Source organism: Heterodontus francisci, chromosome 22 (genome assembly GCF_036365525.1).
Source record: "Heterodontus francisci isolate sHetFra1 chromosome 22, sHetFra1.hap1, whole genome shotgun sequence".
NCBI lineage: Eukaryota > Metazoa > Chordata > Chondrichthyes > Heterodontiformes > Heterodontidae > Heterodontus > Heterodontus francisci.
The window spans coordinates 71,481,347-71,508,101 of NC_090392.1; the positions used below are offsets into that span (position 1 = coordinate 71,481,347).

Sequence of the window (26,755 nt, forward strand, 5' to 3'; positions counted from 1 at the left end):
AAACGGATGTCATTTTGGTGAGGTTTCAACAAATCAGGGGAAGTTGCAAACCCCCCAAAAATGATCACAATAGAGACCATTTGTACTGGATTTTTAAAAATGTATTCATTCATGGGATGTGGACATTGCTGGCAAGACTAGCATTTATTGTCCATCCCTAACTGCCCTTAAGAAGATAGGGTCATCTTCTTGAACCGCTGCAGTCTGTATAGTGAAAGCACCCCCACAATGCTGTTGTGGGGGAAGGGCCAATCTCAGGATTTTGACCCAGCAGTTATGAAGGAACAACGACATATATCTAAGTAAGGATGGTGTGTGGCTTGTAGGGGAACTTGAAGGTGGTGATTTAGTTTAGTTTAGAGATACAGCACTGAAACAGGCCCTTCGGCCCACCGAGTCTGTGCCGACCATCAACCACCCATTTATACTAATCCTACACCAATCCTATATTCCTACCACATCCCCACCTGTCCCTATATTCCCCTACCACCTACCTATACTAGGGGCAATTTATAATGGCCAATTTACCTACCAACCTGCAAGTCTTTTGGCTGTGGGAGGAAACCGGAGCACCCAGAGAAAACCCAAGCAGACACAGGGAGAACTTGCAAACTCCACACAGGCAGTACCCAGAATTGAACCCAGGTCGCTGGAGCTGTGAGGCTGCGGTGCTAACCACTGCGCCACTGTTCCTATGCATCTGCTGCCCTTGTCCTTCTAGGTGGTAGAGGTCATGGGTTTGGAAGGTGCTGTCAAAGGAGGCTTGGTAATTTGCTGTAGTGCATCTTGTAGATGGTACAAACTGCAGCCATGGTGCGCCGGTGGTGGAGGGAGTGAATGTTTAAGGTTATGGATGGGGTGCCAATCAAGTGGGCTGCTTTGTCCTGGATGATGTCCCACTTCTTGTGTTGTTGGAGCTGTGCTCATCCAGGCAAGTGTACGGTATTCCATCACGCTCCTGACTTGCGCCTTCTAGGTGGTGTAAAGACTTTGGGGAGTCAGGAGGTGAGCCACTCGCTTGAGTCTTATGTATTCAACAGAAAAAAAAATTTCCTCATGTTTGCAAGTTGCATCAACCTTTGACAAAAAAAATTCTATACATTTCTAATCCACAGCATTTACAACAAGTTTTCAGAAATATACAGAACTACAAGTTATTGCAATGGGCATGCAATCATTCATTGTAAGCTTCAAATAAATGTTGTAAAATATTGGGTTTCTGCAGTTATTAAAAGATGAACAGTACAAGGGTTTAGCAATGGATGCAGAGAAAAAGAGCAGGCAAGGCAAGGGGAGCAAGTGATTGCAAGAGAGAAGACAGCGAGAGAGAGACCTCATCTTCAGTTAAGTTGGTGATTTGAGTCAGAGGCAAGAAGATTAATGTCCAGAACTCAGTCTTCTGAGGAAATAAAGAGGAAGAACATCACAGATATTGAAGAGTACAGCAAGAGAACTTCTCAAGAAACTCTGTGGTAATGTTATTTAGTTACACATAGAATCATAGAAAGGTTACAGCACAGAAGGAGGCCATTCGGCCCTTTTTGTGTCCATGCTGGCCCCCTGCATTCACCTTAAACTGGCGTCTTCTGGTTCTTGACACGTCCGCCAATGGGAACGGTTTCTCTCCATTGACTCTGTGAAGACCACTCATGATTTTGAACTCCTCTATCAAATCTCCTCTCAAACTTCTCTTCTTTAAGGAGAACAGCCCCTGCTTCTCCAATCTATCCACGCCGCTCATCCCTGGAATAATTTTCATCAATCTTTACTGCACTCTCACTAAGACCTTCATATTCTTCCTAAAGTTTGATGACCAGAATTGGACTCAATACTCTAGTGGAGGCTGAACTAGTGTTTATACAGGTTCACCATAACTTCCTTGCTTTTATAATCTATGCCCCTATTTCTAAAGGTCAGGAGCCCGTTTGCTTTATTAACTGCTTTCTGAAACTACCCTGCAACCTTCAACGATTTGTGCACATATACCCCCAGGTCCCTCTGCTCCAGCTCCTTTAGAATTGTATCCTTTATTTTATATTGTCTCTCCTCATTCTTCCTCCCAAAATGTATCACTTCACACTTCATCTGTCACATAGCTGCCCATTCCACCAGCCTGTCTATGTCCGCTTGAAGTTGAACACTATCCTCCTCACAGTTCACAATATTTGCAAGCTTTGTGTCAGCTGCAAATTTTGAGATTGTGCCCTGCACACCCAAGTGTAGATTATTAATATAGATCAAGAAAAGCCGACTCTTGGGGAACCTCACTATATACCTTCCTCCATCCAAAAAACCGTTCATCACTACTCTCTGTTTCCTCTCATTAAGCCAACTTGATATCCATTCTGCCACTGTCCCACTTATTCCATGGGCTCGAACTTTACTGACAAGTCTGTTATGAGGCACTTTATCAATGCCTTTTGGAAGTCCATGTACACCAGATCTACAGCAGCACCCTCATCAACCCTCAGTTACCTCATCAAAAAACTCAAACAAGTTAGTTAAATACGATTTGCCTTTAACAAATCTGTGCTGGCTTTTCTTAATTAATCCACTTTTGTCCAAGTGACTGTTAGTTTTGTCTCAGATTATCGTTTTTAAAAGCTTTCCCAGCACCGAGGTTAAACTGACTGGCCTGTAGTTTATCTTTACATCCTTTTTTGAACAAAAGTGTAACATTTGCAATTCTCTAGTCCTCTGGCACCACCCCTCTATCTCAGAGGATTGGAAGATTATGGCCAGTGCCTCTTCAGTTTCCACCCTTACTTGACTCAGTACCTTGGATGCATCTCATCCAGTCTTCGTGACTTACCAGTTTTAAGTACAACCAGCCTAACATTGGTTCTGTGTCAATTTTTAGCCCATCCAGTGCAACAACTATTTCCTCTTTCACTATAATTCTAACAGCATCTTCTTGCTTGGTAAAGAGAGATGCAATGTACTCATTTCCTCATTGCCTCCATGCATCAATCCCCTTACTGGTCCCTAATTGGCACCACTCTTACTTTTGCTATCCATGTGTCTACAGAAGACTTTTGGATTCCCTTTTATGTTAGCTGCCAGTCTCTTCCCATACTCTTTCTTTGCTTCTTTTCTCTTTTCATTTTTCCTCTGCACTTTCTATATTCAGCCTGTTTGTCAGTGGCATCACCAACCTGACATCCGTTATACATATCCTCTTACTGCTTCATCTTAGTCTCTATCTATTTTGTCATCCAGGGAGCTCTGGCTTTGTTTGTCTTATCTTCCCTCTCGTGGGAATGTACTTAATTGGACCCGAACCATCTCTTCTTTAAAGGCAGCCCATTGTTCCATTACAGTTTTGCCTGCTGATCTTTCTTCCCAATTTACCTGGATCACAGCCGTTCTCACCCCACAGAAATGAGCCCTCCTCCAATTAATTATTTTTACTCTTGATTGCTCCTTGTCCTTTTCCACAGCCAACCAATGCCTTATGATACTATGATCACTGTCCCATTAACGTTCCCCTACTGACACTTGATCCACTTGACCCACCTCATTCCCCAGAACCAGATTCAACACTGCCTCCTTCCTTGTTGGGCCAGAAACATACTGATCTAGAAAATTCTCCTGAACACACTTCAGAAACTCTTGCCCTTTATCCTATTGCTATCCCAGTCTATATTTAGGATAATTCAAGCTCCCGATCATAACTACTCTATAATTCTTGCACCTCTCCGTAATATACATGAAAATTTATTTTTCGACATCATTCCCACTAGTTGCTGGACTATAGAATACACTTATTAGTGTAATGGTACCTCTATTGTTTCTTAGCTTCAACCAAGTAGATTCTGTCCTTGACCCCTCTAGGACATCCTCTCCAGCACTATAATATTCTCCTTAATCCATACTGCTACCCCTCCTCCTTTCTTTCCATCTCCATCGTTCCCCAACACCTTGTATCCAGGAATATTTAGTACCCAGTCCTGCCCTTTTTGAGCTGGGTCTCTGTTATTGCCACATCATATTGCCCACATGGCTATCTGCACCTGCAGCTCACCAACCTTATTTACCACACAACGTGCGTTCACATACATGCACTGTAAACTTCATTTAGACTTTATTGCATTTCCCCTTACTCTGACCCCACCTAATGCCTTACTATTTCTCACTCTAGTGCTATCTGTCTATCCCAGTCCTTTGTGCACCTTGTTTTTTCTTTCTAATCTTACATCCTGGTTCCTATCCCCCTGCCAAATTAGTTTAAACCCTCTTCAATAGCACGAGCAAACTGCCACACAAGGAAAAACTATTCCCATTAACGAATGGTACAAGGACCAGGGGACACATGTTGAAGGTTTTGAGCAAGAGATGCAGGAGGAATATGAGGAAGAACGTTTCTTTTTACACAGCGAGTGGTAAAGACCTCGCTGTCAGGAGGGTAGTGGAAGAGGAGATAATCAATGAATTCAAAAGGAAATTGGACGGCCACTTGAAGGAAATACACTTGCAGGGCTATGGGGATTGAGTGGGGGAGTGGGATTGACTGGATTGCTCCACAGAGAGCTAGCATGGACTCAACAGGCCAAATGGCCTCCTTCTGTGCCATAAATGACTCTACGACTTTGACAGTCCATGCCCTGCTGAGGTGCAACCCGTCCAACCTGCACAGATTTAATCTCCCCCAGAAATGGTCCCATTGTCTCAAGAATCTATAGCCCTCCCTCCTGCACCACCTCTCCAGCCATACATTTATCTGTTCCATCCTCCCATTTCTACACTCACTAGCATATGGCACCAGGAGTAATCTGGAGATTAGGATCTTTGAGGTCCTGCTTGCTGGTCTCCTTCCTAGCTGCCCAAAATCTGCCTGCAGGACCTCATCACTCTTTCTATCTATATTGTTGGTACCGATATGGATCACGGCCGTTGACTGTTCACCCTTGTCCCTCAAAGTGCTCTGCAGCTGCTCAGTGACACCTTTGACCCTGGCACTAGGGAGGCAACATAACATCCTGGATTCACGTCTATGGCCATAGAAATGCCTGTCTGTTTCTCGAACTACAGTATTGCTTTCCCAATCTTCGCCCTGCCCGCCCACCCCCTGATACAGCTGTGCCAGCTATGTGCTGTGGATTTGGCTCTGGCTGCACTCCCCAGAGGAACTTCGCTCTCACCAGTATTCAGAATTGAGCATCAGCTGAACAGTGAGATGAACTCCTAAACTACCTGCCTGGTCCTCCTTGACCGCCTGGCAGGCACCCATTCCCTCTCTGCCTGCACACCCTTAAGCTGTGGATTGACCACATTCAGAAACATGCTAAACACAAAAGTCTCAACCTTGCGGATGCACCGCAGTGACTCTAGCTATGCTCAAGCACTGATTCCCGGAGCTCAAGCTCCTCCAGGTGACAATACTTCCTATATATGCGGTTGTCCAGGACACAAGCAGTGTCCTGGAGTTCCCACATGGAACAAGGTGTGCACTTCATGGGGCCGAGACACCCTGCCATTCCTCTATTTAGTAGACTATTAACTGACTTAACAGAAATAAGCTTAAGACTCAAGTAAATACCCAATCAGCCGCTTCCCACTCCCACTCTCCACTATCTTCTTTGCTGGATAGTTTAATTTCCACAGGTGCAAGTCACCCTCTGGTATCACACCCAGCCGAACATCTTTAATGCACGAATGTGTATGGTAAAGGCCAATGAATGACTGGACCAGTGAGCCTGGATGATTGCACATGGACACAACATTGTGTCAATCATACGAGGGAATGCAGCTGCTTCCTTCCCTTCCAAAATCGACAATGTAAATACTGAAACGTGCAGAATCAGAATCTACAGGAGTTTGAAACAAATTCAATTAAACACACGGGTCAGAAGTTTGAATCCGAGAGGTGCCCATCATCTCAGAATTCTTTGCCCCTGATGGGTGGGTTCAATCAGCAGAGGCAGTAAATGGGACTGCATGCATGTAAGAGGCACTGACTGGTCAGGCAGAGGAGATCAGTTAGTTTAACATCAGCATCAGAGTGAGACTGATGCCAATCATGAAAACACAACCAGACCAGCCCACACCATGGTGCACCAGAGGCTCTGAGGAACCTCAGACATGCACAACACCAGGGACAAACTATTACTACTTTATATTCAACAGAAATAGGAATGTGAATAAAAAGCTACTTTATTCCAGATACCTTGGTAGACTCTGCAGTTACTGTGACTCTAAAGAGGTACATTGATATCGCCATTCCTGCCATCATGGAGAGCAAGAGCCCATGTCGAGGATTTCCATGACGTCGAAGACCATTCTGAAAGAGATCCGCAGAAGCTACAGGTTTATTTTTTGAAAAGTATTTAGTTTGTGAAAGTGAGAGATGACACCCTTCTTAAAAACACAAAACCGAATTAATAAAATGGTTCGATATGGAATATTTAATAACTTTTGATACCATATCACCAGCAAACATGTTTGGGTGAAGCATGTAAGAGACAAATGAAAAGTAAAGCTCATCTTACAACAATATAAAAAAGTGCCTTTAACCTGATCTACTACAGCAGTTTCCATACCAACCACTCTGAAGGCCTTTGTGTAAGAGGCTGAAAATTTAGCACAAATGTGTCCTAGGTTTGTGTCCTTGTATGAAGGACCTAAGCCAACTACGACTTGGTTCAATTTCACACAAGGACTCTTAGAGAGTAAATCTTCGTCTCAGTATTCTGAGCTCAGTTGGAACCCAAGTCTCAGAACTGCTACCCAGTCCCCAAGGATGCAAAACATGTAAGATGCGAAATGCTCAGTTCACACTAATGCATTATCACAATACATTATGAGGGCACATGTAAAGTATGCTGATGCTGGAAATCTGAACTAAAAGCAGAAAATGCTGGGAACACACAGCAGCTCTGGCAGCATCAGTGGAGAGAGAAAAACAGAGCTAATGGTGACATTTTAGCTGACATAATTCATAATTTTATTTTAAAAAGGGCAGACAGATGAAGCTGGATTTTGTTTATGATGCTTGATAGCATGATTTCTATTCTCACTTCCCAAATCATTCTTCCATTTTTTTTTTCCTCCTCTCCTTGAAGTGATGGCTTATCCTTGGTCACCAGTGCAGTTTAATTGGCAGAATGTCAGTAATTTGTATTAACAGAAATTCTACGGTTCCCCTCTCCCCAAAAGCATTCTCATAGCATAAACACTACAGTTCAGTATCCATATATGTGCCTCTCCCAAGAAGGGATCATATGGTAGACACAACTGGCTATGTGGTGGTGAGGAACTGCTGTGGAATGACTCCATCATCTAAAACTGTCCAAAAGATACACTGATAGTGATGTGGATCCTATTCAGCACGCTGACGCACCCCAGCAGTAACTCACTACCACTGGTTCAGTCTCTTAAACCATCATTACCAGAACACAAACCTTGAAGCCTCGAATACTAAATCACTTCATTAAATCTAATGGGAACAGCTAGCAAGGCAAACAGCAGCAGCAAAGAATTACTCATAATTCGGCCTCAACTGGGGTATTGTGACCAATTCTGGCACTTTAGGAAGGATGTGAAGGTTTTAGAGAAGGTGCAGAAAAGATTTATGAGAACAGGCAAAAAACCAACAGCAACATGAGGAATTTTTTCGAATGCAGCGAGTGGTTAGGATCTGGAATCTGGATCTGGAATGCACTGCCTGAGAGTGCGGCGGAGGCAGATTCAATCATGGCTTTCAAAAGGGATTTGAACAATGCAGCTGAAGAGAAAGATTTTCAAGGCTATGGGGAAAGGGTGGGGGAGTGGGACTAGCGGAGTTGCTCCTGCAGAGAGCCAGCACAGACACAAAGGGCTGAATGGCCTTCTGTGCTGCAATCATTTTGTGATTCCATGAAATCGTTTCACATTTTTGAACTGTGTAGACCTCAAATGCAATCCAAGGGGGGTCTGTAAACACATACCCGAGCAACAGCTCTGTCCGAAAGGTAACCAGCAGCGATACTACCCAGCAGGCCCCCAACCTCCAGGGCACTCATGAATGAGCTACCTGCAAGCAGCAAAAGATAATACACAATGTAAAAAGTTGAATTTTGCAGAAAAGCTCAACAAAGTCAGAAAGCTCCAGGGTTTGATCCTTGGTTTGCACTGATCTCACCTCCAGGGGATACTACAAATAGCCTCAAGCTTGCAGAAAGGGTCAAGATACAAAATCAGCCAAGATTCCAGCTGGTCGTCACTCAGTCTAGCCCTGGACTGTTGAGACCAAGTCTAGAACTCCTGGCTGAGATCAGCCAGGGGAGTCTGGTCTGTGCAGATCAGTGCCACACCAGACAACGGAGTCATTACAGGAGGTGTCCCAACACTCCATGTTTGATTAATGAAAATAACTGACTCTAGAATAATAATGGAAGCAGGTTTTATGTAATCTTTACAACTGCTTTCTGTGTTGGCCTGTATTGGTTACCATGCAACACCAATTTACATTTATATAGCACCTTTAATATTGTAAAATGCCACAAGCACCCTCCACTCAGTGGGAAGGTTGTGGGTTCAAATTGTACATCTGTTGTTTTTTTGTGGGTGGGGGCGAGAAGGGGAGAGGGAAGGGGGTAGGGGGGGGGGGGAAGTGGGGGTTACAAGATTCCACAGCACTATTGGAATATCAGGTTTTCTTCAGGTGCCTCAGCCAATATTCCGTCCACAACAGCAGCAGAAGAGAAAGAAAAGCAAAATACTGTGGGTGCTGGAAATCCAAAATAAAAGCAGAAAATACAGAAAACACTTAGCCGGTCTGGCAGCATCTGCAGAGAGAGAAACAGAGTTAACGTTTCAGGTCGATGACCTTTCTTTCATCAGAACTGGGAAAACTTAGAGATATAATGGGTTTTAAGCATGAGAGGTTGGGGGAGGTGGGAGAAGAGATTAAAAGAACTAAAGGGAAGGTCTGTGATAGGGTGGAAGGCGGGAGAGATTAAATGACACCAGCAGAGAGAGTGTGGTCATTCATCTCATTGCTGTTTGTGGGATCTTGCTGTAGGTAAAAAAAACTACTGCACTAACCTATATAATAAATCCCTGCATTTCAAATTAATTCAATGCTAGCATTGAGAAATGTCGGTACAATAAGGTGCTCTAAATCCTTTAGGCATCTTGAAAAGATGTCATAAAACACACTTCCTACATGTCATCGCTTGATCAAACACCACAAAAGGGAAAATTAAAAATTCAGCAAGACTTGTATGGTTCCCACACAACTTACATTCCATTCCTTTAAGGATATTTGCCCAGTTTGTTACCCTCTTACCTAGAAGTGCAGTTTGTCCCTTCTCCTGAATGAGGAAGAGCTGCCCCCAGTCAGTGCAGCAGGTCTTCACTCCAAACACCACTAGGTAACCAATGTTCAGGACCCACAGGTATGGAGTCAGCAGGAGTTCTTTCACAGTGCTCTCATCTCCAACAGATCCTGTGTCAAAGTGGGGAGGTTGGGGGCGGGGGGGCAAGAGTATAAATAATAGATTGTCAAAAAGGAAATATTAATTGAATGACGGTGCCAAGACACCATCAAGTCATGCAATCTTTGCTCTGCTTTGACAACACCTCTTCTCTACCTCAGAGGGCTGTGGAAGCTCAATCATTGAGCATGTTCAAGACAGAAATCGATAGATAACTGGATACTAATGGCATCAAGGGATATAAGCATAGTGCGGGAAAGTGGCATTGAGATAGATGGTCAGCCATGATCTAACTGAATGGCAGAGCAGGTTTGATGGGCTGAATGAACTACTCCTGTTTCTATATATATAGGGCCCTACCAAATTCACACTCACAGTATTTTAAGAATCGTGAATTTCACAATTTCACATATTTAAATCGTAAATTTCAAGGTGTCACAACAAACCATGAAAATTATCTATTTAAAACAAAAAAAGACAAAGGTGGTTTCTGGTTTCAAATGGTATTTATTGTATACTCAAAAGCTATTGTAAAAATCTGACTTTTAACAGGTCACATTCTTCACTCACAGAAGTCAGTGGTTGAATGTGACCGGGGAGCAACCTGCAAGTGTCGCTCTCTTCATTCCCTGTCTCTCTGCTGTGAACATGTGTCCGTGCTTAGACACAGCTCTCTCTGTGTCCAGGATTCATTGGAATTGTCAGGTAGCTCCGTGCTAGCCTTGCAAGGTGGGGATTTTGCATTCCACAGAGTTCATCTCCTCGCAATGTGTAGCAAAAACCATCGGTAGGTAGTCTTGTCGTAGTTTATTTGCACTTGGCAAGCAACCACCATTTTGCACATTACATTGAATGAATACCTGCAGCTTGGGCGATCAAGTTTTCCCAATGGTATTTTGGTGCTTGCAAAAGCATCCACCAGTCCCAATGTAACCAACTGACGATTTTCTGAGCTTTCTGTCGACTTCTTAAAAAGAGATGAAATCGTTACTGGTTTTTTTGCATGTTTTGTTTTCCAGCAGTGCGGTATCAGACGTTCTTTTCTGCTATGAGGGCTTTTGGACTCTAAGCGGCAATGAACCGTTGCCCGCCATGTGTGATCCAACAAAACATTGCAGCTTGTACAAAATAGTACTGCATCATCGGCATGCAGAATTTGGCTTCTAAATTCTTTCACTCGATGTGCTGTAGTAATGGTCGTGGCTGGTTTTGATTTGCTCATTCTGGTATTCTCACTTGTCTGCTAACACTTGAGACTGCTACTCTCAAAACTCCACTGGAAACACACCCTCATCTACCAGTGAGTTGAGCCTCGTGTTAGTCACCAAAACGTGCAAAGTTTGCAAAATGGCCGATTTCACGGAGGACCCGAGATTTTTCACGGCCGTACCTCTATATTATTAAAATATCACACTGGATATGCACTTCCTGCCCACAAACTTTACATTTTTAATCATGTTCTTTGGTCACACTTTTATATTAACATTTATCATCGTAAATTGCTACATCAACATTACCCTGGCTGAGATAAGCTAGCAGCACAGATCAGAACTACCTCTTTAATAATTTGCATGGTTCAGCAATGAAACACCACATTTACTGATCTTTACAGGTAGTTTTCTTTATTGAGTTTGATACCGGGCAGTGAATTTACTAACAAATCATCAGGGAGCTCCAGAAGATCACATGTGAAGATATAAATTCTAAATTGAACATACGGTGACTGGAAAAGAATATCTGATTCTAGTCAGCCTTCAGCACCATCCTCTGTAACCCAGCTTCCAGCTATCAACTGCTGGCTCATAACCCATCCCACACAGTATTCTGTTCACTTAAGCATCAAAGTCTGCATCCTGTCTGTTGGCCACTAGCTGCTGGCTAATGCCCCAACCCAAACCATTTCCTTGCACACCACCTCCTCCTTCCAACTGCCTGTCTGTGTCTCCACTAGCTGAAGCCAACAGCTGACATTAAAGAAAAGCTGCTCAGCTCTCCAGATGGTGCAATGAGTCAAAGTACTGCCCAAACTAGCACTCCGCCATACAGCGAAGGCCCACGGATTGATTCAACCGTTTGTGCTGTGTTAGTTGCCTAAGTCTGCTCATGAGAAAGGACCATTCGGGTGAGATACTGCAGGTTCTACCAGCACTCACCTAGCAAGAGTCAGAAAAGAAGATAAAACTTGGGAAGAGTGGAGGAAGAAGAGACTCCACTGTTTACAAGCTCTTTTCCCTCAGATGGAGGGTTTGGCCATAGCGACTGCTAAAACCACTTCCTATATTACAAGTGTCAAACAGGATTTCAGTTTCCAATCCTTGCCCATATTCTCAATTTACACAAAAGCAGCCACTTCTCAACTGACAAATATTTTTTTTTAAAAAAAGAACTTTATCCAGCAACAGCTCAATCACCAGAATCAGTTTCCGTAAGCTAATGTTTGAAGTCCATTTCCACTCAAGTCCCATGAAAAGTTGCCTTGTATAATTTCAGTATAATCCCCTGTACGGATGTAGCTGAATACTATGTACTGGGCCAAAGTGCACCAGAGGCTTGGGAAGGTGACTCACACACATGCCTGTAAAAGACAAGATGTTTTTCAACCAGCATTTCAGAGAAACCCACTTGCCAACAAGACGTTATTACAGGTTTCTGAGGGAACAAGGTACTCATGGTATTGATGGGGTTTTTGCTTCGAGACCTGTTTGCTCTCCATCTAAGTAACATAGAATTTCTCCTCCTCGCCCTCATTTTTTGAATGATTTTGTGCCACAAGACAGCAGCACCACAAGAGATGTTTTCTCGAGGCAAATATTTGGACTCAGTAGTCTTACTGTAATAATGAAAGGAAGATACTCTTTTCTACAAAATATTTCATGGAATCATTCCCATTGGAAAGGGAGTAGGTAATTTAGCCCCTCGAACCTGTTCAGCCATGATCCCGTTGAATGGCGGATTTGTGCCCTAACTCCATATACCCAGATTTTCCCCATACACCCTAACACCTTTGGTTAACAGAGATCTATCAAACTCACTCTTCAAATTAACAATTGAACAAGTTAAGATACAGATCTGCCACGATCTAATTGAATGGTCGAACAGGCTCCAGGGGCTGAATGGACTACCCAAACTGTACATGTATGGAAATTAGCAGAGGGCAGGATTGATTTTGCTGTGATGCACTCCAAGTTAAACAGCCAACCAATACTCACATAAGTTCACACATGAACCAGGATCTCTTGCAGTAAGGCTGCAGATACTACAGCCCATGCTGCCGTACTCTAGCAAGAGACAACAGCATCAATGAAGCAGAGGTGAAAATTGGGGGAAAAAATAATAAAAAGATATTCCCAGTTTGACTGAATGCCTTTAGGTTGGATTCAAAATAGGAGGAGGAGAATGAGGAAGGAAAAAAGTTACAGGGAAAGAGAAAAGGCTAACGGAGGCTGTATGAGTGAAGTTGGGGCACAAATGGAGGTTAAACTGGCTAGACAATCTATTAATTGACCAGCGCTGCACTGTACCTTTCTTGCTTCCTGTCTTTGGGCGTTGCTCGATGTTAGGTAGTCCAACATCCATGGGCTCATTAGTTATGAAGATCAGACATATGAATGCCATCCCAATAGCGATGGAACCAGAGAGTGAGAGGGTTACCCGCCAGCTGTAGCTAAGGGCCATCGTAGTGGCGATGAGTGGGCCCAGGCTCCCTGCCAAATTCATACTGGTCGACAAAACAGCCCACCACGTTCCAAACTGCGACGGTTCAAACCACTGCGGGGAAACACAAGCAAACAAGCAGAGCCAGTGAAGAATGTGTATATTATACACAGCGTTTGAACTGAACTTGAGAGGCTTTTTCCCACCCCCCCATTTTTGTCTGATTGAGGTTTCAATTTATTTCCTTCCTTTCCTCACCAAGGCTTCTGCCAGTCTGTTCCAACAGTAAACAATTGAGTCTAGTCTAAGATGCTCATCAGATAATCCAATACTACCCTGAAGAACAAATTCACGATGAACAAGACAAATCAGAACAAAAGTAGCCTTCTTCAAAATTGATATACAGAGAACTGTGAGGAAATCACTAAGACTTGCCCTGATGCAACACTGTTTAACCTGCTGATGCCATTTAAATGCTTCTTATAGCTCACTGGAGACCCTCTTAGCCAGCTCCTCTCTAGACTGTAGAGTTTAGGCTTCTATAAACTTTCCTGTTGCATCTTGTAGTGTTTTACTACATTAAAGGCGCTACATAAATGCAAGTTATTGTTGTTGTCAATCCCCTCTTACACATGGGATATTGTGATTGTTTTTCTCTGCATCCCCTTCAATGTATGCATACATCTTTTGAAGTATGGTGCCCAAAACCAAATACTCCAAAGCTGCTCTGACCAATGCATCTACCGCTAGAATTCGACTAATGAACTCAAACATTTGCTTCTTCACGAGGCTCAGATATGAAGAACGTGCCCTTAGAGTAGATACTGAAGCCAAGCACCAAAGCATGAGTCAGTACCTTCAGAAGAGGGGAGAACAATTGAGGCAAAACAGGAATATGGAGCATAGTGTTTATCCAAATAAAATAGATTAAATTTTCAAATACATATTCCAAGCAACAGGTCCCAAGGCTGTTTTTTGTATCTTGGGTATAAAGATCAATATTAGGCATGATTTAAATTAAAGGAGGAAAAAAAAGTAAAGCTGGACTTACCATGTTATTTTTAGAATTGGGAAACCTACTCGGTAAAAGCCCAAGGCCGATAATGTAGACTATCACCAAGGTAAGAAAAGGAGAGAAGATGTAATAAATGAAGCTTAGTGAGACATCAAAACTGTTTCAAGAAGACATGTAGATTGTAAGCGGGAGGCAGGACTGGGGAAAGGAGTAAACCATTCCGGGTTTGAGCAAGAAGGAAGTGGATAATGAGATGGCAAGTACCAAGGGAACATTTCTTTTGTAGGATCTGGATGGCAAAAATACTTTTTTTTTCAAATTTAGACACTTACTACCAGGTCACCTGTGGAAGGATAAAGGCAATTCCATAGAAATTGTTCATGCAGAGCGTTCTTTCATCTGCTAAGTGATTATCGGTCGTGGTATTTCTGGTTGAGCCTGAACCATTGACAAGTACTGATACTGTCTGAGCACATCACATTCTTCAGAGATATGTATCTACAGTTGGCCTTTTGACAGTCTCAACCTTCCACAATGTGGAATCCGCATGTGTAGACAGTATTCTGTGCAGCTGACCCGTTAGGTGCTACGACTTTGGATTCAAAGCGTGTTTTTATGAGACAGACCCTGATTTGAAAATGAAACTAAGGCTTCAATGTTCTGGGAGGTCATAACCAGGTTAACATAACAGTTTTTTTAACAATAGACATGTGATTGGAATTTAGGTTTCAATTTTACAAGAAGACTCCGGAGGATGTTGAAGCCAGCTGCAAAGCTGGGAATTAGTGTTTAAAGTGACAAGCTGAGAGCTGCAGATTTTTGTGCTTCCAGAGAAGCTGCCTGGAATTGAAACAAACGACAGAGCAGCAGGCTGGAATAGTTCTTTTGACTGCAGACAGGAGAGCCTGGACTGAGGGCTGACCATTGGTGAATGACTTATGGCAGTTGTCTCCGGTGACTATAACAGTTATCAGCAGAACCACACCATTAGGACTGTTGTGGCGAGGCTGAGGTTGCTCAAGAAGCGACACAAGTGAACTGTTAAAGGGAAGGCTGCATCGCTCGCTATCAATGGGACCTCATTACTTCCGTATCTGCATCCTGGAGGACAGGATTTGGAAAATTACATGCGGAAATTCCTGATCTTGTTGTACAGTGGAAATGTTTGGCACCATCTTGTTAAGCCTGTTCGGAAGATAAGGACTATCTTTGTTGCATTTGCGAATTAACTTGTAGCCTTTAAGATATGCATACATTGATGGTGATTAAAGTTAGTTCATGTTTAATTTATGATGGTTTGAGTATTAAATTAAAATTTATAAAAGTGAAATCTTTTCCGGTTGGTTTTTGTTTCCTAAATTGGGGTCAGTCAGTGGATTTGATTCTTTTGGTTTGTTGGTGGTCTCCACGGGGATCATAACACCACCACATATGGAGACCAAATACATCTGCTATCTAGATATCTGGTTCAGTGTAGTCCCAAGAGGCATATGTCGAGTTACCCATTGACTAGACCAGAGAAGTTACTATAATTTAGCCAATTAGCATCGAACATGCTCTATTTTTCTTGTTGGGAAATGCCTCACTGTTTTCAGCCTGGCCCAGTGAATAATGAGAATAGACCAAATGGGGGAATTCCTCACATACGGTCACCACCAGTCAACGGAGCTCGGCTCGAAGCACCTCCCCTTTAAAACATTTAATTCTGGGGTAGATGGAGAAGCAACATTGTCTTTTAAATATAAATGGCATTAATCCGAGAGTGAGAATTTTGATACAAATGCAGCAATTCAGGAGAGACAGAGCCATAAAAACGATATATCACAAAACCCACATGTCGATTGGGAAGTGATGCCCAGTCAAAGTGTGCCATGCCTTTAGCTGGACTTTTGTATTTGGCTTCAGGATGCTGGCTTGTGTCACTGGGATGGTGGCAACTGCTATCAATTAATCAAAAGGGTAAACAAACCAGAGAGATGCAGTACTCTGCTCAGACTGTACTGAGTAAAATAATATCCTCTCAAAGGCCATAGAATGTGCAACTCACAGCCTGTCTCTAAAAATACTGCAGCACCAAATGTCACGACCTCAACTCTAGCTTGAACTGTAGAGTCAGCCATAGAATGCATTAGCAGTGCCAAAATTAAATACGGTTGCTTGGCTTGGGTTCTAGATAACACTGGTGCTGTATCCAGTCACTGCTCTATAGGAATTGGAATTAATAATGCAATCTACATATTTGGCTTTACAAAAAAGGAAGCACATGATTAGGATTAGAAGAAAAGCAAGCTGCGTCTTCTGGGCTGCAATTTTCAAATTCCTCCATTGAAAGAAACTAAGCAAGGTGAACAAAATTTCTCTTAGCTGGTTATTTCGATGCTGTTACAATTGCAATTATGACTTACTTAGGTTGGCTACCCTGGCCAAGGAACACAGAGAATAGCCAGAGTTCCTGTTCCTGATCACAATATTGGGACTCCTACGGGAAACGAGTGAGGAAAGGGCAAGGGTTTCAGTTTTCATAAAAGGGGTTCGGAGGCTTGTTCTGGGACAGGGTATTGTGTCTCCGCCTATGATCAGACTCAACACACCATTGGAAGCAGTCAGCAAATTCTGCTACCTTGGATCTACAGTGATGAAGAGCTCAGTACACACATTGGAAAGGCAGCCACCAACTTTGTCTGGCTAACAAAACGGGCATGGATAAACAACAAACTGATCCGCAGGACCAAGAAGTTTATCTACACAGCCTGTATCCTCAGTACATTGCTGTCTGGCAGCAAAGACTGGACATCTTATATCAAACAAGAAAAAAGGATCAATAACTTCCATCTGCAGCACTTGCCACACATCCTTGGCATCACATGGAAAGACAAAGTCACCAATGAAGCAGTCCTTTCTAAGGCAAACATGCCAACATGCTGACGTTAATTAAGCAAAGCAGATGTTGCTGGCTTGGGCATGTGCACAGGATGGAAGATGGCCGCAACCCTAAGGAGATGCTATTCAGGGAGGTAGCCGGTGGCAAGAGACCAGAGGTGTTTGCAACTCCAATTCAAGGACGCTGTCAAAAGAGACATGAAAGCCCTCAACATCAATCACGACAAGTGGGAAACTCTAGCTGTCGATCGATACCAAGAGGAACACCAGTTGTTGGCAGGAATTGACCAATGTCATGCTAGGCCCCCACCTGCCAAGAATGAGGCGCGCCAATTTTATCATGAACATTGACTTTTAACTGTTAGTGGAGTGAAGAAAGGACTTGTTGAACAGATCAGCCATGGCTGGAAAAGACATTTGCATATTAACAGACAGTGATTGGAAGGACAAAGGACCATTCCCTGACACATTCAACCCACAATGGACCTTAATCACCAGGTAGTGTGTGTAAGAGGAGCATTCCAGAGACTGCTAAGGCGATACAATCCAGGACGTGGTCAGACCAGTTAGTCACATGAATAACATGCTTGGCAACCTGGTTTTTTCTGAATTGTATAAACAGTTTGAACTCAAAGTCTGTTCGCTCCTGGACTGAGAAGATCTCTCCTGTCTGCTCCCATCTCTTTCTCACAAGCCTCTGAATCCACTGAAGACACACGAACCCCAAGAGAGAAAAGTCTCCTACAGCGAACAAGGTTGAAGAAGAATACTGGGCCCCCAATGAAAAGCAAGATCTCCCTACAAGCAAGGACTCTACAGTGAGCTTGAAGAACCATAGCAAAAATTCTTCAGATATTGCCTCAAACTTTTTCACTTTATTTTTCTTCTGCACTTTTCTATCACTATTTGCATGTGTGCATCGCGTATGAATGCGAGCATGGGGCGCATCGTGTAGCCATAGGCGTTAACCGAATTAGAGTTTAAGTTAATTAAATTTCAACTTTTCTTCTTTAAACCCCAGAAAGCCTGTTTGTGCTGGTTTCTTTGCCTTATAATTGGAAAGCAGTGAACAAGGATTCACAAAGGGGGAGCTAAAAACATGGTGTGTTTAAAATTAAATCCTGTTACAGTAAGACCAGGTGAAGGCTGAGAGGGAACCCTAGACCCCTTTCTCACCTGGTCGTAACACCACCATGACGACATGTGGTTTCAGACTCCAAAGCAGACACCAACCCTGCAAATAAGGCATCAAAAGAGATTATCCCACACCGGCAGCAAGAGAAAACTTCATGTGTGGCACTTGTGGCAGACTTTACCTTTCTAGAATCAGCTTGTTCAGCCATCAAACGAACTGCAGCAGATGATCTCACCAAATTTCAGAGGTTGCATTCCCATCATCTCTCGCAGATGGAAGGATGGCAATCAGATGTGCGGAGGCTGTTTATTGTGCCTCAATTGCTAGCCCGAGATCACCCAATTTGATAAAGACTAGCATGGAGTCTGGGACCTTGTTGGACTGTAGGCCTTACTCTGTGTATTCATTCAGAGTCATCGGGGAAGTTAATTTACGTTTTTTCAATTACCTGTGAACCTAATTTACTTAACATCATTCTCACATAAAGTAATAACAAGCTCATCTGCTACCTATGAAGTACTTAAAACAAAATCCACTCCTCGAACCTAATCTAGCAGCAAGCAGCAATTTAAGAATGGCAACACTCCAGATAAAGGCCATTTGAAGGTGAGCTATTCCATGGAGGCATAACAAGGCTTGAATAAACCTTCCTCTCTCTCCCTCCCTCAAAGATGAAGTGGCACATTAATAAACATTAATGTGCTGACGGGTTATTCAGAGTCATGCTTGGGACAAGTCGATTTCGGGCACGTGAATCAGTGGCACGGTGAATGGCAATGTCGTGTTATTGCAGAATTCTGGGGGCCTGATGACATGTAAAGCTGCTGGGATAAATTGCAAACAGGCAGGGTGTTATGCAAGGCTTGAGATTGTGTTGCAAGCTGCAGCTCACTCCAACTATTATTTTCTCGCATGTCCTGTGTACCTTTCAGTGATTTGTGAGGTCTCATATGGAACTAAATTCTACAAACTATCAGCTCTCTATCACAGCCAGACAGCTGGATACAGGCTACAGATCCTGGGAATTTCAGCTGCTGATCATCTCCCTTGACCCCCATCCCAGAGGCGGATGCATGATTATTCTTCCATTCATCTCCGAGGCCCATCCCAGGCACTTCTATAATCCAGCCAGTTCTCCCTGTTGCTAAATTGTCAAGTTTATGTTGCACAATTACTACAATATTATATTAACATCTTTGTCATTCTGGTTAGAAAACCTTTCTGGCATCAGGCCACTCAGACTAGCCATGGTGCAAGTGCATTATTGGCCTACACAGGTGGAATCAAAACTCAACCCTCCAGAGCCAGAGTGAAGGGGTGTCTTCAAACAACCAACTAAAACAGGTGCCGCAGAAGATACTTGTGTTGGTTTCACCATCTTGGCTCTGGCCAAGATGGTAGATTTTCACAAGTGTTATCCTTTCCTGTCAGGAACACTCACAAACCCTTTACAGGAGGTGTTTATCTTAGTGCTGCCTCTGCTGGTGTACTTGCCGTTGGAGGCAACCCTTTAGGTACAGTCCTCCCCAGATGATGCCACATAGCATTCTTTAGCTTAAGGATGACAAGCTACTCATTCTCTGCCCTCTGCCAAAGTCATCTACCAGCTGCTCACTGGCTTCATGTGCCAATTGGTAAGTGTGCAAGAGTTGTCAAATCTGATCTGTCCCCTATTCCTTTTTCTAGTGATTGGGGATCGTGGGGGGGCTGGGCAAGGGAGAAAGAGAAGAAGAGAAACAATGTGGGGGGGGGGGCAGGGAAAAGTCAACTTTCCCTTTCATGGGATTTTCTTGAGGTGATATAAAAGTCAGGAATTATTCACATGGCATTTCCCTGGCACAGACCTGACTCCTGACACACGTGGCATATTATCACACCAGCACAACATGCCATTGATTGGGTCACTACAGCTTTCTCGGATAAAAACTTTGCAATCCTATTGGTGTAAAGTTATCCTACTGGATAACCCTGTTTCTACTTAAAACACAGGTTGGATACAACAAACCCTGCCGAGCACCCTTAGGACTTTTAGAATTCCTATTTTTTGGTAGCCTCCAGGACTTTGTTGGTAAATGTAGTAAAGAGTCACATAGATCAGTAGATCTCAATTTTGATTCCCAGTCCGCAGAGTTAGCTGGGCGGAGCCAGGGGTGGTGGCAGAAATGCTACAATTGATCTCAACTGCCAATAGGTGCAATAACTGAGAACATGATACCCCATGGATGAATAATTTGTCAGTTTTCTTCTGATGCAAGGTTATACACAGAAGTGGGTATTGGAATCTGGCCAGCACATGTGGAGCTACACCCTTCACTCAAATCTATAATTCAAATAAAATCCTTGTTAAGTAGTGACCATAGCATTTGAATGGAAATTTCGTACCTTGCGCAGTATTTTGCCACAGGGAGGCCACCCAAAGCCTTGTGCCAATCCGTTAAAGAACCAGAGCACAGCAAAAGCAGTGACTGTGGAGCTCCACGAGAAGAACACATTTATCACCCCGACTAGGAATAATCCAGAGCAGAAGAGCATGCGAGCACTGATCTGATCAGACAGCACTCCACTGATGAACTTACTGATAGCATAGGCTAGCGACTGGCTACTGGTGATCAGACCTGCAGGAATAAAAAAAAAAATCCAGATTAAACTGTAACCTTTACTGCACTCTCCATCAATGTACAATTCCCCAACCTCATTGTACAATTGCTAAACCCCAGCATTGTTCCCATGCTCCATGTCAAGACTTTTGTGCATTCTCTAGGCTGCATAAACAGTATCGTCAGATTCCATGTTCACCAGCTCTAAACTGCCTTCAACGTAATTTTAGGATTGGAATATTTGCAAATTATCTTTCTATTTTTCACCCCTTTAAATTATCCCCATAACAAATATTCAGTTCATATTCTACTTTACTTCATAACCATTGACCAGGGCATCAGTATTACATCTCCCTCTGCTCTCCCCCACTCCCTCGCCATTCGGAATTCTTGACATTGTCACAGCTCACATTGCCAACATGTTTCCTCAGACACTAACTTTCAAAAACTTTGATTGCCCTTTTCAGTGAACAAATATAAAGTGATAGTTACTGTACAAACTCTAGGCAGAACATCAAGCCTACAAAGGGTCCATTGATAGTCATGCCAGTCTAACAGCTGGCGTGCAAAAAGTCACTCCACACTCTTGTATCAGACTTTCACTTCAATATTTTGTTAATTACATCAATTTAATTGCAAGTTTTCCCTCCCATCATTTCTTATACCCTTTCCTGAAGCCCCTCCTACAGATTACGTGACAGCCTAACTTATGGCCATCTTCACGTCCATAACACTTCTGAGTTGAGACCATCTCCTCCCCAGTGGCACTTAAAATAGTAATCTTCCTCTCCCTCAAGACTAGTGACTCCAGTCGCAGAGTCAGATCATACAAGCATGTCTAGTTAAACTCATTCCTTCGAAAAACCCAACCCAGCTCTTGGTACAAAAGCAAATTACTGCGGATGCTGGAAATCTCAGAATAAGAACAGAAAAAGCTGGGAATACTCAGAAGGTCTGGCAGCATCAGTGGAGAGAGAAACAAAATTAATGTTTCCAGTTTGATGACCTTTGTCCTACACTGCATGTCAGAGAAACAAAATTCTAATGCCATCACGACTGGGCCCCTCTCTCTTTCAGTTTCTTATTATTGCACAGCCAAAAAGTTACGTACTCACCCAAATCATCTTTTTCCAAGGTCACTTCCTCCATAATAGAGGGCATCACAAATGAGAAGGTTTTTCTGTTGAAGTAATACAGCGTGTAGCCCACAAACATGGCTGTGAAGATGCTGACCCTGTAGTAGCCATAAGCAGCCATTTTGGCAATTGTCAACTAAGTCGAAAGCACAAGACACTAACTGGTGGTGGCAAGATTTATACTGTGACTGGTTTCTGTCCCAATGATTAAATTAAGCACAAACAAGATAGATAATAAGATAACAGTGCACGTAATGTCTGACGATTCATAAAGCTTTTAGGTAGATTGGACAATTGCAACTTTGAGAGTTAACGGAAGAGAAAGGTGAAAAAAAAAAATCAATTAAACAAACTTCTCGGTCCGATTCCACTTGGTGTTTCTCTTGTCTATTTTGTGCATTGGTTGGATTTTGTAAGAACTTCTGTTTGTTCTGCTGGCAAAATATTAACTCCAAGGGTCCAAGAGACTGACGGAGTCATTACCCTGAAAAAGGAACAAAGAAAAATCCAGCTGAATGCATGCAGAGACTTTTCCAGTGTGAAAAATAAGAATTTGTTAATGATTACATAGCATCAATAAAGGTGATACAGGTCAAAGGTAGAGGTGTAGGGAGCCCGTAGACGAATGGTGAAAGCTACAGCTCAGCCACAATGTTTTAGCTTATTTTCAACATTGTTTAATCTCACAGGCACCTTATCTAGTATCCCAATAAAGTTTACAGAGAAACAGCAGCACAAATCACTGGAGTGGGATCATATCAGCATGCTATTGATTTGGTCTCCTTTTGTAAATCACAAAATAATTACACACTTTACAAAATTGCTCAGCAACAATCGCACAAGTGATCTAGTCATGTTTAAATGGAGCTGGCTGCTGCTAGGCATGCTTGTGCGAAAGTGGTAATAATTCCCCATCTTTCTTTCAATTGATCCATGTAAACTCAACATTAAACGTTCACAATCTGCACTTTAAAATTTTTTTTTATTCATTCATGGGATGTGGGCGTCGCTGGCTATGCCAGCATTTATTGCCCATCCCTAATTGCCCTCGAGAAGGTGGTGGTGAGCTGCCTTCTTGAACCGCTGCAGTCCATTTGGGGTAGGTACACCCACAGTGCTGTTAGGAAGGGAGTTCCAGGATTTTGACCCAGCGACAGTGAAGGAACGGCGATATAGTTCCAAGTCAGGATGGCGTGTGACTTGGAGGGGAACTTGCAGGTGGTGGTGTTCCCATGCATTTGCTGCCCTTGTCCTTGTAGTTGGTAGAGGTCGCGGGTTTGGAAGGTGCTGTCTAAGGAGCCTTGGTGCGTTGCTGCAGTGCATCTTGTAGATGGTACACACTGCTGCCACTGTGCACCAATGATGGAGGGAGTGAATGTTTGTGGATGGTGTGCCAATCAAGCGGGCTGCTTTGTCCTGGATGGTGTCGAGCTTCTTGAGTGTTGTTGGAGCTGCACCCATCCAGGAAAGTGGAGAGTATTCCATCACACTCCTGACTTGTGCCTTGTAGATGGTGGACAGGCTTTGGGGAGTCAGGAGGTGAGTTACTCATTGCAGGATTCCTAGCCTCTGACCTGCTCTTGTAGCCATGGTATTTATATGGCTACTCCAGTTCAATTTCTGGTCAATGGTAGCCCCTAGCATGTTGATAGTGGGGGATTCAGCAATGGTAATGCCATTGACTGTCAAGGGGAGATGGTTAGATTCTCTCTTGTTGGAGATGGTCATTGCCTGGCACTTGTGTGGCACGAATGTTACTTGCCACTTATCAGTCCAAGCCTGGATATTGTCCAGGTCTTGCTGCATTTCTACCCGGTCTGCTTCAGTATCTGAGTCATCGCGAATAGTGATGACCATTGTGCAATCATCAGCAAACCTAATCAAAATCATTAAAGAAACAGTACACTCCTTCACTGTTATATAATGCCACACAATCCTCCCCTTTGCCAGCTCCCTTCCTGAAACAGTTAACTCATGGTATGGTTTCACATGTTGGAGGGAGGACTGATGGGACCTCTGGTATTTTGCCCAAGTGGAATCTCTTAGAAAGCCTGAAAGTGAAAGTTTGTAGTTTATTTAACTGTGGAAGGCATCACAGCAAGTCTGATCCAATCCTCAACTAGTATTACATGTACACCATCCAGATTGGGCATTTTGATAGTCATCAGGATTGGGAGCCCTGGCCCATTTTCTCCTTAACCACAGTTTGAATCAGAATCGAGCCTGATTCTGTCCGCTGTTTTGACATGCACTTTTCATCAGCTGTCATTATGGACAGTGATCAGGAGCAAGAACCCTCGCCCCACCAGTAAACTGGTTGTTGTGCTTTCTACATTCAGCACAGATTCAATGGGCCGAATGGCTTCCTTCTGTGCTGTACATTTCAAAAGTACCTCATTGGCTGTAAAGCACTTTTGAGACACACTGAGACCATGAAAAGTGCTTTATAAATGCAAGCCTTTCTTCTTCCTTTTTAAGTTTTTCTGGGATCTATAAAAACTTTGAAAGGGAGCTCCAAGTTGCTCAAACAGTTCTCCAAGAACTGAAAAGTCTCACAAAACATTGCTTCCAGCACAGTAGATTTGAGCTTTGGTCCTGCACGGAGGACAAACAGTGTAACAAATGGACTGTTAGCGTCTTATTATTCTGAACACTGCCCACAATTGTCACACAGGATTCTGCTGCATCTGCAGTAATCTAGGATGTTATTTCTGTGTAACCTTGGCCAGCGAGCCTAGTACAGGATTACTTTGTATGCAAACTACCCTGAGAATTCGTCTGATGTCCAGATTTTTGACCTAAATTTTTCCTTTTCCCCTCAAGAAACAAGTTTCACCCTGCAGCAACAATTTTCATCTGTACATCAGGGAGCACTAGAGAGCCTGCTACAGCCTATAAAGACAGGGCTTCCCCAGCGGTTATGGGAACTTCTCATCTGTTGGCCTTAGACTGTCGCAGCTCGGCGGCAGAATGCCCTATCATTTTGGTGGCAAGGCACATCAGAGCAGGAAGCTGGAATCCAGGGAATGCCCTAGTCGAGGGAAAGCCCCACTTGGCATTTTGCTGGTGGAAAGATTCTGCAGGGTGAAGTTTCAGCAGACGGGATATCATCAAACCTGGATCCCTGTGTGAAAAGAGTTCTGAGGAATACAGCTTTATCTGTGTCCTGTTGCTTCAGGGAGCATACCCTTCTTTAGAAGAGGTGGGATGTTCAACATATCAATCCAGAAGAAAGTTATTAGTTCCGGATTGGAAACTGCACATCTGTGGACGTCAGGTGAGGGCAGCATCTTCGATGATCCACTAATACCCACTGTCTAAGAATGGCCACTAAAGCAAAGTACCAGAATGCTGGCACTACCTTCAGGAGGGGAGAACTCCAAAAGGACCAAAAAAAATAGGCTGTACAATAAAACTTGTGTACAGCGCAATTATAATAATAAAAAAAAGCAAATTATAAACTCCGTTCCCCCGCCACTCAAAACTCCTGCCTCTGTTGATGAAAATAAACTGCTTATTGTCCAAATTAGATATGTCCAGAGAAACACAGAAAGAAGTTAAATGCAGCAGAGTTAATGAATCACAACAGGTTTGCGTACAGTCATTATTTCCCACATTACAACAGTGACTAGACTTCAAAAGTACTTCATTGGCTGTGAAGTGCTTTGGAACAACACAAGATTGTGAAAGGCGCTATATAAATCCACGTTTTTCTTTTTATACTGACACACCTCTTTGGAACATGGGATTATTACTGAGCCCCTATTCAAGTGTCTACAAGCTGGAATCAGTTACATATAGTAAAAGGCTGTTCAATGTTGAAGTGTATTACAGGAATTCACAGTGAGTGATGCATCACCTTGCAATGGTAGCTTAGTGGAATATAAATTAGTTCCCAGTCCAAGATATTTCTGTGGAATTCCATATCGGAAAGTGGATTGAGCAACATCTAGAGTTACTGCACAATAATCAATCTGAAAATGAGGCCAAGTCTAACTCTGCTCTCAGGGTGACTGAGATGGGTTAACTATCTCGGTCATCCTAATGATTTAAAAGGCTGGATGATGTACTGAAAGACAATCCGTCTCCTCATCATCATCTCATAACAGTCCAAGGTTACATCAATCGTGACCACAGCCTTCAAAACACCTCTGTAGAACCTGCCACTGAGTCTCACAGTGTTATTGACAGCCTTAAAGTAATACAACTGGGGGTGTGGCTGATGCAGTTAGTCAGCACATGAATTCAGCCTTGACGGGGATTGAAAATGTCATCTTGCTTTGCTGGCTAAATGAATTACAGTCAGCCCATTTTCTAGATGAATTCACAGAAAAAGAACAATCAGTGCATGATTGAAACACAGGACGCCAATTTCTCCAAGGCATGAATTTAAAGTAAAACTGACTAATTGTGGAGTGAGGAAGGAAAACATGCAGTTGTATAGCACCGTAATATCTCTCAAACTTGTCAACTTTTTAAGTAATGAATAACTCTCAAAATAATGACTGTTATTACATAGACAAACACAGCAAGGTTGAACAAGCAGTACCATGATGAGTGACCATTTAAAGCTTGCTACTGGTTGCGAGAAGCACTGGCCAGGGTAACAGGATAAATTCCTGTTGCTTTAATAATGCAGTGGTCCACCTCACGGCCAGAGTAAAGTTGAGGAAGTGGTGGTGGGGTGGGGGGCAGTTAGTGGGGAAGGGTTCATCTGAATGATGTACCTCCAATAACGTAGCACCACGCTAGAAGTTCAGCTTGGGGTATCTGCCACTTCAACTCTAGGACTTGAGTAATCTTCCAAGGAAAAGGCTGGAGTGCAACCAAAAGGACCCAAGCTTTGAGATGTCCCAACGATGTGAGAAGCACTACATAGAACGCAAGGAGAAAAAAAAGAGATCACTGCAACCACTGCCTCC

The 26,755-nt window shown here is 43.2% G+C and overlaps 1 protein-coding gene across 3 annotated transcripts in view; it reads right to left on the reverse strand.

Annotated features, from left to right (window-relative positions):
- Positions 1-26,755, reverse strand: part of slc37a4a (solute carrier family 37 member 4a) — a 42,915-nt gene that overhangs the window by 14,828 nt on the left and 1,332 nt on the right. For 2 of the 3 annotated variants that reach the window (XM_068054002.1, XM_068054000.1), the window contains exons 2-8: positions 26,561-26,704; positions 21,813-22,317; positions 20,483-20,715; positions 12,938-13,184; positions 9,269-9,427; positions 7,926-8,011; positions 6,167-6,280 (exon numbers count right to left, since the gene is read on the reverse strand). In XM_068054002.1, the coding sequence (XP_067910103.1) occupies positions 6,167-6,280; positions 7,926-8,011; positions 9,269-9,427; positions 12,938-13,184; positions 20,483-20,715; positions 21,813-21,954 (981 nt within the window). In that variant the 5' untranslated portion in view covers positions 21,955-22,317; positions 26,561-26,704. The remainder of the gene's footprint in view (positions 1-6,166; positions 6,281-7,925; positions 8,012-9,268; positions 9,428-12,937; positions 13,185-20,482; positions 20,716-21,812; positions 22,318-26,560; positions 26,705-26,755) is intronic. The other variant, XM_068054001.1, reaches the window with a different exon arrangement.